The 18813-nt window shown below is 36.8% G+C and overlaps 1 protein-coding gene across 22 annotated transcripts in view; it reads left to right on the forward strand.

Annotated features, from left to right (window-relative positions):
* Positions 1 to 18813, forward strand: part of mbnl1 (muscleblind-like splicing regulator 1) — a 66818-nt gene that overhangs the window by 44432 nt on the left and 3573 nt on the right. For 6 of the 22 annotated variants that reach the window (XM_056743456.1, XM_056743457.1, XM_056743453.1 and 3 more), the window contains 10 exons: positions 6256 to 6426; positions 7209 to 7442; positions 8648 to 8887; positions 9497 to 9550; positions 10368 to 10521; positions 12038 to 12073; positions 14053 to 14144; positions 14543 to 14587; positions 15184 to 15253; positions 15608 to 18718. In XM_056743456.1, coding sequence (XP_056599434.1) covers positions 6256 to 6426; positions 7209 to 7442; positions 8648 to 8887; positions 9497 to 9550; positions 10368 to 10521; positions 12038 to 12073; positions 14053 to 14144; positions 14543 to 14587; positions 15184 to 15240 — 1083 coding nt within the window. In that variant the 3' untranslated portion in view covers positions 15241 to 15253; positions 15608 to 18718. Of the gene's footprint in view, positions 1 to 6255; positions 6427 to 7208; positions 7443 to 8647; positions 8888 to 9496; positions 9551 to 10367; positions 10522 to 12037; positions 12074 to 14052; positions 14145 to 14542; positions 14588 to 15183; positions 15254 to 15607; positions 18719 to 18813 lie in introns of those variants that run through there. The other 16 variants (XR_008906214.1, XR_008906213.1, XM_056743458.1 and 13 more) reach the window with 15 other exon arrangements.

Consider the following 18813-nt stretch of genomic DNA (forward strand, 5'->3'; position numbering starts at 1 on the left):
ACAGTAAACCTAAACCGACAAACTGATCTACAGAGAGCGTTTCATTAATACGTTATCTCCTTCAGCAAAGTACTTTTCGACCTTGAAAATAGTATTTAATCATTTAAAAAGTACAGTGTTTTTTGAAATTCAAAGTTTTGGAAGGTCATGTGAATTTCAACTTAATGGATGAGTTTGTCCTTATTTTACCCAACCATGAGTTGAAACTCAGCATTTTTAAAGTGAATCAACAAATCTGTCTGAAAGCGTGTGTGGACAGCTTGATGAAGCGTTCTAGTTCTGTCATGTATCATCACTTGCTTTCGGTGTAAATTCAGTGTAGCTATTTTTTCAAACCCTTCAGACTTGTGGAATTCTCTCACAAGTAAATGTTGTATTTATAGTATTATGTATTATATTATATTATTAGTATTTTGTCAAAATCAACTAGGCTTCAAACAGAACATAAATATTGCCATATGCAAGTCAAGACCAGATTAATACTGGATAGGGCACATCTCTCTCTCTCTCTCTCTCTCTCTCTCTCTCAGCTGTTATTAGGCAGAGTGACAGTCAGGCATGACTTTCCCTGTAGCCTCTCTGATTTCACTGACCGGGCTGTCTGTAGTGCACTTCTTCTGAGGATCCTGTTTCAAATGAATTTCCTGCCATGCGCAGCTGAAAGTTTTTCACCACTGTGAAAAAAAACAACACAAGCAAAAACCAAGAGGTTCACGTTACCATTAGTGGTAGGTGGCCACAACGGGCTAGACAGCAATAGATTTACAACTGAGCGCATTATACGCAAAATTATATTATTTTCGGGCTTTTACATTTTCCCAATACGTCCCAATATAGAACAGACGAGGTATCAAGACAGAACATTAGACATAAAACTTTTCAATTATAGCTGAGCACCAACTAAAATAAAAGCAACAACAAAATATATGAATTCAAATACAATAAATGACACATTAATACTTATTTCCCAATAATTATAATAACGTGCCATTCTTACTCATCTTAATTGTCAAATTGTTTATTTTTCCATTTATTAATGAAAAAATACTTCTTGATTTGGACATGAAAATAGACAGAAGATGCAAATAGATCTTAGACAGAAGACCAATCACATTAAGTATGCAAATACTGTGCGAATATTACAATGACACCATTTCAGTCGGTTACTTTGAAGGTCTTTGTTTTTTAGGTCAGAAGAGGATTTTGTCACATTTAATTATAAATTACTTTAGGGCGAAAGTAACGCATTTACAAAAATGTAAGCCCTAAGGGGACTCTTTAAGGGAAATTCTTAATGTTAACCTTAAAGTTAACTTAGAATATCATACCGTTAACCTATACTTTCTATCTATGATTATACTGTAGGTTATCTTCAATTGTTTGTAAATAATCCCCCAAACCCCAAATATTAGGTCACAAATGCATTTAGAAGCTGTAGGTTTGAAAAAAAGTAATTTAACCCAGTAAACCATTTCAACACAGTTAGGCAGATTATCTTTGAAGGCACATTTACATTCTGCATGTTCTTACACGTTTGCGTCATGTGACCTCGCCCCTGTGCTGCTTCACTACAGAGGTCTACAGGAAGGGGCGAGCGGGGTTAGTTGGGGTGAGTGCAATTTGACTCCTTCTCCCCAAACACACGGCTCACCCCGTATCACCCACCTCTCATAAACACTTCTCTCTTTCATCCCTGATTCTCGCTTCATTCTTTCCCTTCCACCCTGCCGCTTCTCTAGCACATGCTCGGTGGAACATGCAGGTCGTCACACCTTCATGAATTGTTCTCACCCCACACACCCTTCTGCATGCACAGACCCGCTTAAACACACACAACCATCACCGTGTGCTTCTTAAAATTCATATGAATTCATGTGGCAATTTATATATTTTAGATGCAGTTAAACCATTTTGAAAACTCTCCAACTGATTTATGGTCATAAAACCGCATGTAAATAAAGAAGTTTAAAGGAAGTGTAGTATGCTATAGTTTGTTTTGGGGATTTGAATTTTAAAATTAATTCTTGCATAAATCAATGTCTCCGCATAGAGGCAAGCGTTCCTAATGCCCTTAACAGATGGTAGAAACTTTAGCTTACAAAATGCCAACTGAAGACTCTAATAGGACAGGACCTGGACACTGTGTGTGTGTGTGTGGTTGTATGCGTGCATGTTTTTTATCTAGAATATTCTGTTAGCCCTGCTCTTCTTAAACACTTCTAGATTTGTTCATATTAGACAAACAAAATCAAAACAATTTTCATAAAGACAGTCACGGAAAAGATTAAGAGACCATTCCACATTTTCATTTATTCGTCACTTTAAACTAGAATAAACTAGATTTATTGTGATCTAATCCAGGATAAAAAAAGTAAACCTCAGGAGTGACATTGTGAAATACTCACAACATGACAACACACATGAAAACTGTGATAAAAATTGAGGTTATCATTACTGTTGGCTTAATAGTGAATATGAATTTGTTTTCTTTGCTATATTTGAGGTCTTAAAAAATACAGAGCATCTTTTCTGTTATTTTGACCTGTTTTTCCATCTTTCTTTTTCTTTAAATAAATGCAAATAGAAACAATGTTTTTGTTTGAAACTTTGGAGACTGTTGTTAGTAGTTCACAGAATGAAACAAAAATGATGATTAACCTAAACGCATAACATTAAATAGTAAACTAAGAAAAACTGAAAATGGTCTTTAAAATGGTCTTCTCCGGCTGTATTTTGTCAATGCACAGCATTTTACACTCGTGAAAATAAAAGTGCTGTTAAAAAAATAATATGCAGCAACAGCATAGAAGAACCATTTTGGTTTCCCCGAAGAACCTTTCTTCAGTACAAAGAATCTTTCAGTGGATATCAATGGTTACCATACATCCAAAAAAGGTTACATTGTTAGCCATTGTTTAGCATTTAGCATATTTTTTATAATCTATAGCATGAATATTAATATTGTGAATATGTTCGACCAGGATTTTGAAGTTTCATCATTGCAGGTTAATAGACTGCAGAATTCTCCCATGTGTAAGTGTCACAGCACACCACAGCCCTGTTTTTACAGCATTGTGTCAATAAATGGTAAGGGTGGCTTATGGGGGAGCTTCCTGTTTTGAAGACAAAAGTATGTCAACATAGTATAGCAAGACAAATATCATTTTCCATGCTATGATGACTTTCAGTCGCTTAGAATATTGAGTAAGAGTTGAAATCCTCGCAGAGAATGTTTGGATCGCTTTACGCCGGTACATCACACAAAGTTTAGTCGAATCCAGGCCTAAAAAGGACATGTGAAGGAAATATTCTTGGTTTATTTGTGTCGGGAAACCTCAGCGTGTTACAATTTGGAAGCAAGTGAAATTTTGGATGCAGCTCGTGCATGCACACATTGACTTGTGACATCATCACTGACCAGGATGAATCGATCACACCTGTCAACAAATGATAGCGGGAGATGACAAACCCCAAGAGGGTTCAAATCAGTGACATGTCTGTGTGTGTGCGATATTGTAAGGACCTCCGCGGAGGAACTTGACCCTCTGCTATTTTCTCTGCAGTCAGCTGGCTTGACCCCTCGCTCACAATGTTTATCTAACATGTTTCACTCTGAATATACCCTCCAAATACACACACATACCAGGGCAAACCCTTCACTACTTCACAGGCTATATATTAGACTATGGCATGATCCTGTTTTTGGAGGATACTTACAGAAATGTGTCATACCTATGAAGTAGTTAGTAAGCTTACAAGTCCATAGTTGAATTAAATATGGGCAGTTTCAACTTGTGATAGATATCAAAGCAGACAAACAGACAAAAGGGATTGTTCACGGAAAATTCGTTTACTCACCCTCATATCATTTCAAACCTTTATGACTTTCTTCTGCAGAACACAATTGAAGATATTTTAAAGAATGTTGGTAACCAAACAGTATTGGCCCCACGCTAACTTCTATTGCAAAAATAGGATACAGAAAACCTCGGAGAGACATTTCCCGAAATATCTTCTTTTGTGGTTTTGATGAGTAAATAAATAAATAATGCATGAATTAATCGTGCATGGTTGAAAGCTTAATCATTGTAAACTATACATGCACTATTTACATTAAAGAGCCAAGCAATAGTTTGTGTGTGTGTGCGTGTGTTGCTGACAGATTCCCTGTCCACTGTTGGGGTCTACTGATTCTATATCGCTTCCTGTTTTTCCACTTTTAAGAAAGCGACACTTCAAAATATGGAATTTAAGGAGAATCAATGATATGTTTTACAGTAAAATTCAGAAAATAATATTGTGGAATGCCACAAATAATATTGTGTATTTTAATTATTTAAAATATAATTTGTGTAATTTATAGAATGTAATTAAAAAATGATTGTATCATGTCTGAGCAAAGCCTCATGTCGTGATCTGTTTAGTGTTGATCGCTATGGTGATTAGGTTACTCACGTCGCTTTAAGCAAACGCAAGTTTGTTTCAAAACGCCAACATGTGTGGCAATGGAAGCACTGGGCAGAATTAGCAAGTTATTAAAACATGTTTTATTCCCTGGGAGATAAATACGGCCAATTTACAGGGCCACACAGATGAAGCTTTCTTGTTGCTCAGTGGTAATAGCATGGTGCTAACAATGCCAAGGTTGTGGGTTCGATCCCAGGGGATTGCACATGCTTAAAAACAAATGTATGTATAAATGTAAATGTCAGAAAACCTTCCTAAAAAGATAGTTGCCCTGATGAAAATAGTTCATGCAGTTTAGTCTGTTTTGAGGCACAGCAGACATACAAACAGGGCAGATGAAGTGCACTGACGACAGGCGTCAGATGAGAGCAGGTTAATGACCGGCTGCTTTGGTAAGGACAGTGTCCTGATATACTCTCGCCAACACAGCCCAAATAAAGACACTCGTCGTCTCAGTGTGTGAGGCCGGACGGGGTCACGCGGGGTTCCTGTGGATCCATTAACTCATCATTGGCATTTCTCCCACACCGTCGTGCTTTATGAATCAATACTCCACTGATCAATAGTTGGACGGTCTGTCAGTCCGGATTCCACACGGGCTGAAAGCAGCTGCCGAGGCCGGGCGCAGTCAGACGCATTAGAGCAGAGGGCTTTCCTGTACGCTCAATACCGTCAGATGGACAGGGAGCAGGATGTTCATTTCTGATGCTAAATCTGTCATTTCAGTGCCTCTTTCATAACCAGACAGAATTGCAAAAGAAAAGATTATTTTTGAACAGGCTTCTCGTAAGCCCTGCCTGTCTGCCGCTGATCGACCGCCACAAACTACACGCCATTGGTTGAGCCGTTGTTGCAATGTTGCAGGATTTTAGATGCTAAAAAAGCTATGTTTTCATAGCACCACAGAGGCACTGTGTTTACTCATTTTGAGAAATCAACCCACAAATGGTCTGGTCAAAGCTGTCGTAATATATTAAAGTACCAATGTGTCATTTTATTCTATTGCAATATAATTTACGTAACTATGTGTTCAGAGGTGTATAAAGACCTTAAATAATGAAGTGTTATGTTTTTATCATCTTAGAATGAGCCATTTCTATCTACATACAGAGCGGGTACCCATACATGGATTTTGCTAGGTAGTCTTTACAGTAGCCCTAAACAGACAAACTGCTCTAAAGAGCCCATTTTGTTTAAACATTATCTCCTTCGGCAAAGAAGCGAAAACACGACCCAACATTATGTCCCCTAAGAGCCGCCGTAGTGCTTCAAAAGGGAGGGGTGCAGTGAGCACGTTGGTTGCAATTTACAGCCTCACCGCTAAGTTTCATAAACTGGTCCTTTAAGTCAGGAGAAAGTAGATTAACATAAAAATGTACACATTCAGACAGCCCTTACAATCATTTTATTAAGTTTACTTAAATTACGTAAATAAAGTGTAATTAAATACTTAACTTTAAATATATTTATACATATTGTATACTTGATCAGTATTCTGATATCAACATATTTGAAGTATACTTGTAAGTGTACTGTTTCAATACTACGTTTGATTAAATTGGCTAACTTTTAGGTTTAAGAAAGTATACTTTAAAGTATACTTTTATGTGTAACATTAGGAAACTTAAAGTTTCCTAATGGCATGGCCAGTGCTTGCTATTTATCGTTTCTTTTAATGTTACTTAGCAGCATGATTTTTCATGTTGGTTCATGCTGGATTGCGTGGATTTTGTTGAAGCGGTTGAATATAAAACAGGGTAATAATGTATTTTCTTTTTTGTCTTTAAGGGCCGCTGTTCCAGAGAGAACTGTAAGTACTTGCACCCTCCTCCACACCTGAAGACACAGCTGGAGATAAACGGCCGTAACAATCTTATCCAGCAGAAGAACATGGCAATGCTCGCTCAGCAGATGCAGCTAGCCCATGCCATCATGCCTGGAAGTCAGCTTCAGCCAATGGTGAGGCTTTGTTCTTGTTCAAATCAAAACAGTACCCCAAATTCCTGAAAATATAGATAGACAGCTTCCTGCTGTGAGATGCGGCAAAACGCGACTGCGGTCCAGTCTGGTGTATACAGTAACGGACTAAAGGCTGCATTAGTGAATCTGTTTCAGAATCTGTCTGACAGCGCACTAGTATGAAGTTCTCTTTTGTGCTTGAATGAACAAAACCACACAAGATTATGCCAGAAATCCGTTTTGTCTAGCATTTACGTAAGCACAGACTTCAATGTGTTAAATCAAATCTTAAATGAATGCAAAGACTTGTGAAAATAGGAGAGGGCGTCTTAAAGGGGCAGCATTCTTAAACCCGCTGCTGTGACTCATGGCACTAATGTTAATCAGAGAACTAAAGAACAGACGAATTCAATGTTTTTTGCAGCTTAAATGAGAATTCTTCTGTATTTAATTTAGAATTTAGCATTAAAAACTGTTAAGTGTTTAAGAACTTCATTCAATTTCTGTTTATTGCCTACTTGTTAGACATAAGAGCTCTCAATTATACTGTTGAATGGCTATAATTAATGTAAAAAACTAAAATTGTATTAATATCAAAATGTTGGCTTTCATTCATAAAATGATGCTGTTAAATAAATTAGTTGTTTCTACATTAATTTGGAGATTAAATGTAAAATGATTAGAAAGTAGAAATTTAGAGGCGATTAATCACAGAAAAAAATTGTAATTATTCAAATTCATTATTTTCTTCGCTGTTTTCAAGTAAAACCTTTTTTTTACAGCCTATGTTTTCGGTCCAGCCAAGCCTCGCAACCAATGCCAGTGCGGCTGCAGCAGCAGCCGCTGCGGCCGCGTTTAATCCTTACCTGGGCCCGGTGTCACCCGGCCTGATGTCCACAGAGATCCTTCCCAGCGCGCCTGTGTTGATGGCGGGCAACCCGGGGGTCGGATCCGTGTCCTCTAACGCTGCTGCGGCGTCAGCAAACCAGAAACTCCTCAGAACAGACCGCCTGGAGGTATGAGCTCATCGGAGAGCCATGACATCACACATACTGAGACACAGAGAACACTGTTTTGTAGTCTTTTAGAGAGCTTATAAAGTATAGAAAGTGTTTTATGTTGTGTACATGTGATGAATCTATATGAATCTTTCACTCTCGTGCTCTCTTTTTCCCATATACACACATGTACTGGGCTATCTTAGCATGAGTTCACCTCCAAAGAAGAAATGTATTTTATTATTCACTCACCCTCATGTCATTCTAAACATGAATGACTATCTTTATTCTGCAGAACACAACAGAAGATATTTTGAAAAATGTTAAACAAACAACTCTGGTCCTCATTGACTTCCATTGCATGAACACAAAACCACTGAGACATTTCTCCAAAAAACATATTTTGTCTTCCACAGATGAAAGAGTTGGCTTTGACCAACATCAGGGTTAATAAACGGTGACTGGACTTTTATTTTGGAGTGAACGCTTCCTTTAAATGTTCTACATACGGGGTTAGCGGGTAGTTGTTGCCCCCTGGTGTCCCACCAAATGAAAAACATCTCACATGGATGTAAGCGCTCCAGTATATCATTAGCTGTTTAAAATCGAAAGATAAACTGTAGGATGCTAGGTTGTCGCAATATTTCCTAACCGTATTTTGCTGTTTTTTTTTTCAGCATCTAATATATCAGTTAGCTATCATCTTATAAATTAAAATGGTCCAATTTGGTACGGGATTAATATGGTCATATGGCATTTTGACTTTCAGTGGTCTATATAATATAAGTTTATATATCCTAAATGCATTGTGCGTCGCCTTGGTGTAAAGCGTCTGCCAAATGCATAAATGTAAACAGTTAAATAAAGAGTCATCAAAGGAGTTGTGACATTTACTATCGCTTCTGTTTAATTTATGTATCTGAAAAAAAACGTCAAGCACATTGCATTGCATCTTCTGGCAATAAAGTGGACTCCATACAGCAAATTTGCTTACGATATGCTTTGTTTCAGTAGGATTGCTATTCTGAACATACTAAATTACATAAAACAACAGGCTTTATTATTAAATAGTTGCCAGTATTGCACTTTACAAAAAATACATTTTTTATTGTATAAACAACAAATATATTTGTTGTACCCATGAAAAAACACAAGTATACTGTACGTCCATCACAAACTTTACATCCGTCACTGTGACACCTCACGTTTGTGTGTGTTCTCAGGTGTGTCGTGAGTACCAGCGCGGCAACTGCTCTCGCGGAGAGACAGACTGCAGGTTTGCCCACCCTGCCGACAGCACAATGATCGACCCCAACGATAACACAGTGACCGTGTGCATGGATTACATAAAGGGCCGCTGCTCCAGAGACAAGTGCAAATACTTTCACCCTCCTTCACACCTGCAGGCCAAGATCAAAGCGGCCCAGCACCAGGTGAATCAAGCCACGGCTGCGGCAGCCATGGTGAGTAAATTCTTTACCACACGCACTGTTCTCATGCAACACTTTTAATAATGCATATATATATATATATATATATAATATCTAAAGTGTACTTTTAGAGCAATTTGAAACAATTTATTGAATTTATTGTCAAGCAGTGTTTCATCACATTTACAAGCATTTATGAGCATTAATATATATTTTATCATTGTTTGCTATGTTTCTTATTTCTGTAAAAATGTGAAATTTCATAATTCTGTCCAGCAGAGGGCAGAGTTTCTTTTATGCAGTAGACTAGATGATAATGTATTAATGCACTTTACCCACTGCTGATAAAGATAAGCCAATGTTGACATAATACGAAAGAAATGTTTATGATCACTGAAACCCTTTAAATGTTACCGTAACTTACTTCTTAAAACTTTTCTAGAAACAGAATGGATTCTGCATGCATTAGTCCTGATATCCCCCTGTATACTGCATTCCAATGATTTGTTTTTATTTCTTTTTTTTCTCACCTACCCAAAATGCACTGCTGCCCCCATGATGCACCTCTGCTTGCTGTTTATGTTAATGCGCTTGAACCCCATTGGCCCATTGCCATCATGTGCTCGCTGCCTGCTAATTAAGACTCAGTCGGCTGTCAAATCACTGAAGCGACCCCTCGAAGCCACCTTTGACCTGGTACTATGACCTTTCACCTTTTTGCTTGGCATGTTGCTTTGTTGTAGTGTCTTAACAGCAAGATAATTTGCAAGCATAGTCCTTTTGTTATCTGTTTATTTAAGTGCTTTATGTGTTGATGTTGTTAGTGTTTTCCTGATGCTGTGTTACCATGTTGTATGATCGGCTGACTGTGGCAACCATAGAAGCGAAAATAAAAGTATATGAGCTCGCCACAATCAGATCATCATGCACATCTTAATCCCGGCGTAAAGACAGGACTTAACTTTTTAGTGACATGGCTTCGGTGTGTCTGTTCAGCATTTGTGTTCAATGTTTTATTAGGGTGCATGTTTAGTAGCTCTGTAGTGCATGTCTCTATGGGGGGGGGGGGGTAATGCAAAAGCACACTAGAGCTCAACCACCAAAACAACAGAAAGTACTAGTGTCTTCTCACACTTATCATGGAGTGAGCAGTGCAGTTTATTATTTTGATTTTCGCTTTTCATTTTGGTCACGAAACACTGTAGTTGTGCAACGCTTGCTTCATTCGCATCGAGTTAGCATTATGGATGTCGTACTGTAACGTAATGAATCCTCTTCTGTTATACACGACTAATGCTATTTTAAGTATAGCGAGGAAACTGGCTTCTGCTTGTGGCGTAGACGTGTGTTAGCTGCCGCTTGCTTGCTTGTTTGTCAGAATCAAGCCCTGCCATGTTTTGCCCTCTGATGATAATTCTGTCTTTTTCTTGTTCTGTTCCCGTTGTACTCTCTTCCACACATCCCACCCTGTTTCCCCCTCTCCCCCCTTCCTCCTGTTGTTATATCGGAGCAGGGAATTCCTCATAGCCTCATGCAGCCTTTACCAAAGCGACCTACGCTTGAGAAAGCCAACGGCGCCGCAAGCATGTTCAGTGCTGGCATGCTCCAGTACCAACAGGCTCTGGCCAACATGCAGTTTCAGCAGCAGGCTGCATTTTTTCCATCAGGTAGGGATTCTCATCGACCCCGATCGGCGCTTGATCTCACCTTTGACCTTTCTTAACCACAAAGAATGTATAAAAAACACTAGAGGGCTTTTTGATTTTACACACACAGGCTTCCGATTTTTTTTTTTACCCAGGATAGGGGTTTGTGGAACTTGAGCAAAAACATTTTTTGGAGGTGAAACGTTTAAAGTAAAGTGTCTTGTTTTCCACTACAAACATCGAAATATATATAGAGTATGAGAGTATAATTATATATATATATATTAGGGCTGCACGATTAATCGAAAAGAAATCACGGGCAATTAAAAAAAATACAAATATTATCATTAATTCAAACACATACAGCACCTATAAATTATCAAGTAATGAAAATCATTTTGAAATAGTCTCTGAAAATTATATTTAGTGAGATAAGGTAAATAAAATAATTTCAGGCTTTAGCTTAATGTAATACATGTATTCAATAATTGTTTTGCTAGCCACATTGGCAAATATAACTCAATTCATTTTGATTTAGGAATGTTTCGATATTTGCACTGGAAAACAAGATGTAAAATACAAAAAAAAAATGTTTTACACATGTGCAATAAATAATCAATTCAAAAAGGATTTTCAAATAATTAATACCTTAATGTTGTTCTGCTTCTGTTCCATGATAACTTAAAGGGATAGAAAATAAAATTCTATCATCATTTACTCACCCTTATGTCATTTTTGACTTTTCTTCTCCGAAAGAAGATATTTTAAAGATTGTTGATAACTGAGCAACATTGTACTAAATTGACTTTCATGGTACACTTTCATGGACACAAAACCACTGAGACATTTCTCAAAATATCTTGTGTTGTGTTTCACAGGAGAAAGTGTTAGATATAGGTTTTGAATGACATGTGAGTGAATAAATGATAGAAATTTTGTTTTTGAGTGAGCTATCCCATTAAAGGATGATGTGTGCCAAAGGTAATATATCCTATTGTAGAAAGCACACTATAAATCATTCATAGGATGATTCCTCCAAAGTATAAAAAAAATTGAAAATTTCTCTAGTGATCCAGTAATCCTGAATGGGAATTTGGAAATTCATTGGTCAGAGGTGTGGGAACCCTGCAGACGTGTGTACACGCTGATATGAGAAATGGCTGTCTCTCCTGTCAGTTTTCCTGTGTCATCTCATCATTATATCACATTAACTCTGGTGCACAGTAGGACACATTTCTTACACTTTAAAATAAAGTTTCCAGTAACCCTGAGATGCCCCTAAATTGTACTAACTGCTATGTTGACGCTCACATGAACACACAAGTTATACACACACACACACACACACACACACACGCATTGCCCTATTTCTTCCTCAGTTCACAGTTTGATCTAATACGAGACATCATGCTGTATCACTGTAATGATTATTGTCTTCATTTAACTATGATTTCTTCACTCTAACCAACCTTTTGATGGGCTGTTGTGATTCTTCTCCCTTTCCAATCCACTTCCTGTTGCAATGCATGATGGGCAGGCTCAATATTGTGCATGACCCCTGCAGCGGGCTTGGGTAGGTTTCTAGACTTCCTCCTCCTAGTTGTTCTTTCGCTCTCAAAATCCACACAGTCAACAATCTGACACAGAAAACTGGGCAGCTTCGGAAATTAAGCTTTTATGTATCTGTTTATATCTATTTTTAAGGTTAAGTCAACGTGAAACAACCTTTGTAACCCATTTTACTTCCATTATGTGACAAATTACACGATGAAATAGGATAAATAAGAACAAACGTAGGCCAGGACCTGAAAGGAAAGGGGTTGAATAGAAGGTAGACTTTTTTCATTTAAGATTTTCATTTTTGCGTTTGGACGATGCATTTATCTAAAGCAGTGGTTCTCAAACTGTGGGCATTTTTCAATAATTTCATTTTATATAAAATACAAATATTTTATCTCATAAAAATTGAATATTCGAATATTGGTTTATTTAAATAAGTTAATAATACATTTTTATTTAGTCCCAATTTCACATCAAGCTTATATTGATCATTAAATATTCATAATGAATTAATATCATATCCTGTATATAGGTTTTTTAATGTTGAAAATAGAAAAAATAGGCAATATAAAAACTGTATTAAACCTGTGTGGAAAGGTATAATACAAAAAGAAAACAGACAAAACAAGACGCAACGCAGCGTTGACCGTCTGTGTTATGGTTGTCTTGTTTATTTTGTTTGACATGTTCTTGATAAGAAGAACAAGCATACAGGTGTATTTTACTCTGGTGAAAGTCTGTTCAACAAGACGACAGCGGACAAAACACGCCGCTCTTCTCTAACTCCCGCTAACAAAACCCAGATCTGACAACAATATCTGGTTTATTGTTTATAATGTTGATCATAAATGAAGTAAACAGGCTCGATACCTCCATCCCCTTTCTGCAAGTTCCCATAAAGTTAACAAATCCCCCTTTAGAGTGATTTACAGAGCCCTGTTTACAGTGCACTACAGAAAACTTGTTTTGGCTGCTCTATTACTTCAGACTAATTTGAAAAACACGGATTTGACATGTTCTTTAGTTTTAAAACAGCTGGTTAATAAAAAAAAGTGTTTGTATTATTAATATATATTGGTGGACGGGTTGTAAAGATTAAGATTCACAGCTCTACTATTAACTCTTTCCCTGCCTGCCCTTTTTTGAGTTGCCAGCCAGCGCCTTCGTTTTTTACATTTTCACTAAACTTTGATGGCTCATAGGAACTTTTTCTGTGTGGAATACATGGTAAAATCATATACCAAAGATAATGATAATTAGCATAACAAGACCCCGTCCAGATTAGATGATTAAAACAGATAAAATATTTACCCAAAAAACAGATAAAATGTATACTAGATTAAGAGATCCTGTACTTTTTCCTATGGTGTGTAACAGCGCCACCTGCTGTACAACAGTACAAACACCGATTGCCTTGCTAACTTTGGCACCTTTGCATTTTGCATGAGATAAGAGTTCATTTGAGTGATAATTCATATGATTTTCTATGGCGGTACTTGATCTGAAAAGTTCGAGAACCACTGATCTAAAGCATTTTAAAGTATAATTTTGTCAACATGTGTGTTCCCAATGTAACAATGTGTGTAATGGAAGTGTATTGGGTCCATTTGGTTTTCATGTTGACTTTAAAGTTACAAAATCTATGTGATATTTTTCTTGTGAGATGTTTCTCCACACTTACTTAAACGCTCGAGCTATAGTTTCAGATCAGTAACAGAAAATGTGACAAGGGTGGAATGTGTTAACAGTACATGGAAGCTGAACGTTTATAAAATGCCTTTTCTCTTTGTAGCTCTTGATATTTTGGCCAGTGTGACACTTCTCCCACCCTTGTCTCCTTTAGAAAAATCTCTTGCCACAACATTTTGTTTGCCGTTTGTCACTCTCAAAGCTCACTTTTCTTTCCATACCCCGTGTGTTCACTCGCTCATCATGTGCACCTGTTGGCCACACTCCCTGTATGTGTGCTTATACCATTTTCCCTCTGAAAAGTTCCCATGATGCACGGCGCTTCCCCGGCCGCTGTGTCCGCAGCAACCACATCCGCCACAAGTGTTCCCTACGCATCTGCATCAGCCAATCAGGTTTGCTCTTTTATGGCTATACTCTCTCACACACACTTTCTGTGTCACACTTCTGAGTGCTGGGGGTGCTTTGGAAGTGACCTCTCCCCCTTGTTGGCCTACACAGGTTTTTGGATAAATCTCAAAATTTTAATCTGGTACTTCAAACAACAAACTGTACTCCATGTCATTGCACCGGATTGACTGGGATGTTTTCATACTGCCTGAGCGAAGTCAAATGGAGAACTACATGAAAACTATTATGAGTTGTTTGAAGTATCTGTTGTTATACAAATGAAATTATCAACCAATTCAAGATTTAAACAAATATATAAAATAATTCAAACAATTAAACATTAATCGTTGATAGTTTTAAATAGCATTTTAATATCCTTTTTTTTGTCCTTTTGTATTTTGAGGACTCTTCTCTATCAAAGCTGACTGCCAACGAATACATGCATTTGGTATGTATGAGGTAGTTTTATGACTTAGCTTTAATTGCAGGTACATTTTTGTCAGCTTTTGGAATATAATATGTCTTTTGAAATAATAAAAAAATATATTATATTACGCTTTTATTTCATTTTTTGCTGCTCAAGAGCTTGTATTTAAACAAAAGCAAAGGCTTTTGTTGTTGGTTTACAGTCTAAAATTATAATTTTATCATTTCTATAATTTTCTTAATAATTAATACAAAGCACCAATATTGGCTGCCAGTTTCATACATTATGAAGGAATACTTTGTTCTCAATCATGTTTTGCAAATATGACAGAAAAGAAAATTTGAGCCCATTTTGGCAAAGTTCAAGTGTGGTACAGAATTGACCTTAAATATTTGAAATGGTGAAGGTCAACAAGCTGGAAATCTGGAATGTGCACGTGAAATGATGGACTTCTCTCTGCCTCACTTGAGCAATGTTTTATACTAATAAGCATTTGTTTTCTTATTTGCATTTTTTTAATGTGTGTTTTTGTTTGATTCACTCTTTGCTCGTGACTTTAGTATGAATGAGTGTTTCTGTAAATCTTGTTCATGAAATGATCTGTGTTGTATCTTTAGATTCCAATAATATCTGCAGAGCATCTGACTAGCCACAAGTACTTGACGCAGATGTAGTTCCAGTTCAACAGTGAGTTCATCTCAGTTTACTTTGTTTCTAGAGATTGTTGACTGACTGAAACTCAAATTTCCAAATGATTAAAAACAGTTTAAAGGGATTGTTCACCCTAAAAGACTTATTTAGTCCCCTTCGTGTCATTTACAACTATATACGTAAGAAGATATTTTGAAAAATGGTTTTGTGTCCATACAATAGAAGTCAATAGGGTCCAACGTTCTTCAAAATATCTTCTACAGATGAAAGTTTGGAATAACATGAGTATACAGTACAGTTAATGATGAATGAATTGTCATCTTTGGATGAACTGTCCCTTTTTATATTGACGCTCAATTATTCTAAAACTTTTTTTTACTTAATTTCCAGATCAAATGAATGTGCTGTTGTCCCAGTCAAACAAGAGAAATTGTACATTTTAAAGTCAAGAACACACGTTGGATACGATAAACTATGAAGATTAGAATTTGATCATACATCAGGTTGATGTAGGCTTGGTCAACACGGGGTGAAACTGTGTCCTTCTGCATGATATGTAGATTAACTACATAACTTTGTTCGACGGGCAAAACCTTTCAACTCTCAAATATAACCCAGAATTCATCGTTTTCATCCTGTCTGACCGAACACAGTTTTGGCATGTTTGAAGACCAAGAGAATTCATTTGTTTTATTCACTTTTCTTTTCCAAATTTGTATGATGGTTTACAAAGGATTACCTTTTAAAAACAGAATCGAAAGTATATGGCACAAATCATCCAGTGAAATTCAATATATGTCAATTTTAGTCAAACTAGATTGTAAACGGGGGATCGGACGTGACGGATGCATGTTTCTGGCTGAAACGCATCATCCGAGACCTTTGAAAAGCACATTCTCTTAAGCTTTACGTACCATAACCACAAGCCGAATACCATACACCAACCTAGAGTGTTATATCAACAGTGTTATTATGTTTACTAGAGATTCATGTTTTTTACAGCGCTTGTTTTTATACATTATTTCACAAGTGTGTGGGTTTTTATGAGACGTGCCATTTTTATTTAGTTAGCCGATCATCCGTTAGGCCTTGTAGAACTATGACGCCTTTCTTTGACTCCTACGAGAACAGGGTCGCCTTGTTCCTAATGCCCTGTTTCTTTATATTGCCTTGATCGATAGAATGTCCTGATAAAACTGCGAAATCAAAACGATAGTGTCTTTAGGAGGTTGTTGTGAAGGTAGCTTGGAACGGAGCGTTGTCGCTCAAGTCTTCATGTGAGGACTCTAAAACTGATGCTTAAGACTTGTCGAGGTACATGATGGGTTAGCGATGGGTCAGGGTTTATCTTCACTTCTCATGTTTGTCGATTTTGATTTGTTTTTGGACTTCATTTCAAACCCGCTGTATAACAGAAAATTTGACGTTTTTACCATTATTTTGTGTGCCAAAGTTTTTTTTTTATTATTTAAATGTCTTTAACTGGGTATGTTGATTACGAAAGGTGAATAATTTGTAAAGCCTGATTTTACATTCAAAGCTGCTTGTGTACGCCGCCCAAAGGCAGATACAGTAAACCAGGAAACAGATCATTCACATTAGGGTTCATTTTGTGGACTTCCTGTTACCGCACCGTAAACAGGAAGTGACCTTTAAGGGTTTAGCTCCACAGTCCTGGTTTAGGTGCGCAGATTCAAAAGGACACACGCCATCGCAGTTTCTCACAAAAGCCTTATATTTCAGTGTTTGAACCCACACAAACATTCTTTCAATCACATCTGATATTTTATCGTTCACTCTTGTTTTATGTCTTTTTTTAATCATGTTACACTTAACGTTCATTTTTTTGTTTCAAACCTTGTTAGAAATATATTGTGTTATTGTTTGCATATAAAGTTCTGAAATCCTTTTTTGTATTTGACAATATTGTCATCGAGCTGTTTTAGAATGTAGGAAATGAGATGTTTTTTTTCCCTACTGTCATTTCTTTTACATCATGTTCAGTTCATGTTTAGCTACAGTAGAGTTGTAAACTTAATTCTTTGTGTTATATTTCATGGTAGAATGTTTGACATTTTGATTTCCATTATGTTGAACAAAATGTTTTGTTTCATGTTGTCTTAAAAAACGAGTGAATTGAAAGAAAAAAGGTTTATTTGTAGGTAGCGCAACAAATAAGAAGGACAATTGATATTTTAACCCTTCGTGTCAAATCAAGACCACATTCGCAATTCTTTCGTTAAAGTATCAATTGTACGTCCTAAAGGATGTTTTTTCTACTGTATTCATTTCAGAATTTAAAATCGTGTTGTGATATTTCAAGAAAAAAAAGGAAGAAAATGAGAAAAAAACATCCCTCAATGTATCAGGCCGAACAAGGGCAGCAACATTTATGAATATTTAAATATATATATAACATGATGGAGGTCACGTGACCTCCAGCTGCAAATGAAAGAGAGAGAGAGCCATAACTTAAGAGACGAAGGTTGACTTTTTGCACTTCCTGTACATAGTCAATATAAAGAAAAGAAAAGGAACATGTATAATATTGAGATCTTATTTTGAATAATAAAAGATTCTATAACTATGAGAAATTTTCTTAGGATAATTTAAGAATTAGAGTAATAGTCCAGCTAACAGATGACGCTTGCAGAAATGGCACAGCTATTTTATTATCATTTCCGGCCAGAATCACCTTCAGATCAATATTCAGCGTTACACGGTACACACACACACAATGAGATTAAACAGAATTGGCAGTACACTCCGTCTCAACTTAGTTTTAACTGTGGGAAATTTGGTTTTGTTTACAAATAGATCTTCAGAAACACAGGATTTGTCACATGATGGACATAAGTAACTGCATGAAGAAAGAAAATTGAACAGTAATTTTTTCATAATAGATAAATAGGTAGATAAGTTCATTTCTCACAGTATCGTAACTCTCATTGCCACAGCATATAGTGTAGATCAAGTACACAAACAGTAAATATCTGAGACACATTGACTGATAATCCATCTCAGTGTAACAGTGAAACGATTATAAAAGGCCTTTAAATCCACTCTAGATGCAAAACATGTCCACATAACTCACGAGAGAAAGTTGCTTTGTGTCTTGAAGACGTGCCTTCAGCAGGGAAAGGACACCGACCACAGAGTAAAATATAAAAACTAAATGAATGTAAGTGTCAAATCCTCCAGTGAGGTCAGTGTTTTACTCATTCGAGGCTGCTGCACAAGAGCTATGAAACCAAAGCATCACTTTCCCTCACTAAACACAACGCCTGAAAACTGCTCATCACAGGTGATCCTACCTGCTGAAAGCACCTGCTTGGATGCTTAACGCCCTCCATCAAGTCTTACACCTGCCCTTTGCTTATAGTTGCTGTAAGATATTGTGCTGCATTCTAAAAGACTTGTTTTATGCACATTTATTATTGTTAGAATTGACTCTTACTGTTATGATTAAAAACCTTAATAAACAAAAATGGATTTGCTCAAGAGGTGTCACTGTGTGAAATGTTTCCAGTTATTTTCCCTGCTAGTCGATGTGTTTATCAAAAGTATGATCTTTCAAAGGTTAAGATAATAAAAGC

Source organism: Triplophysa dalaica, chromosome 3 (genome assembly GCF_015846415.1).
Source record: "Triplophysa dalaica isolate WHDGS20190420 chromosome 3, ASM1584641v1, whole genome shotgun sequence".
Classification (NCBI taxonomy): Eukaryota; Metazoa; Chordata; class Actinopteri; order Cypriniformes; family Nemacheilidae; genus Triplophysa; species Triplophysa dalaica.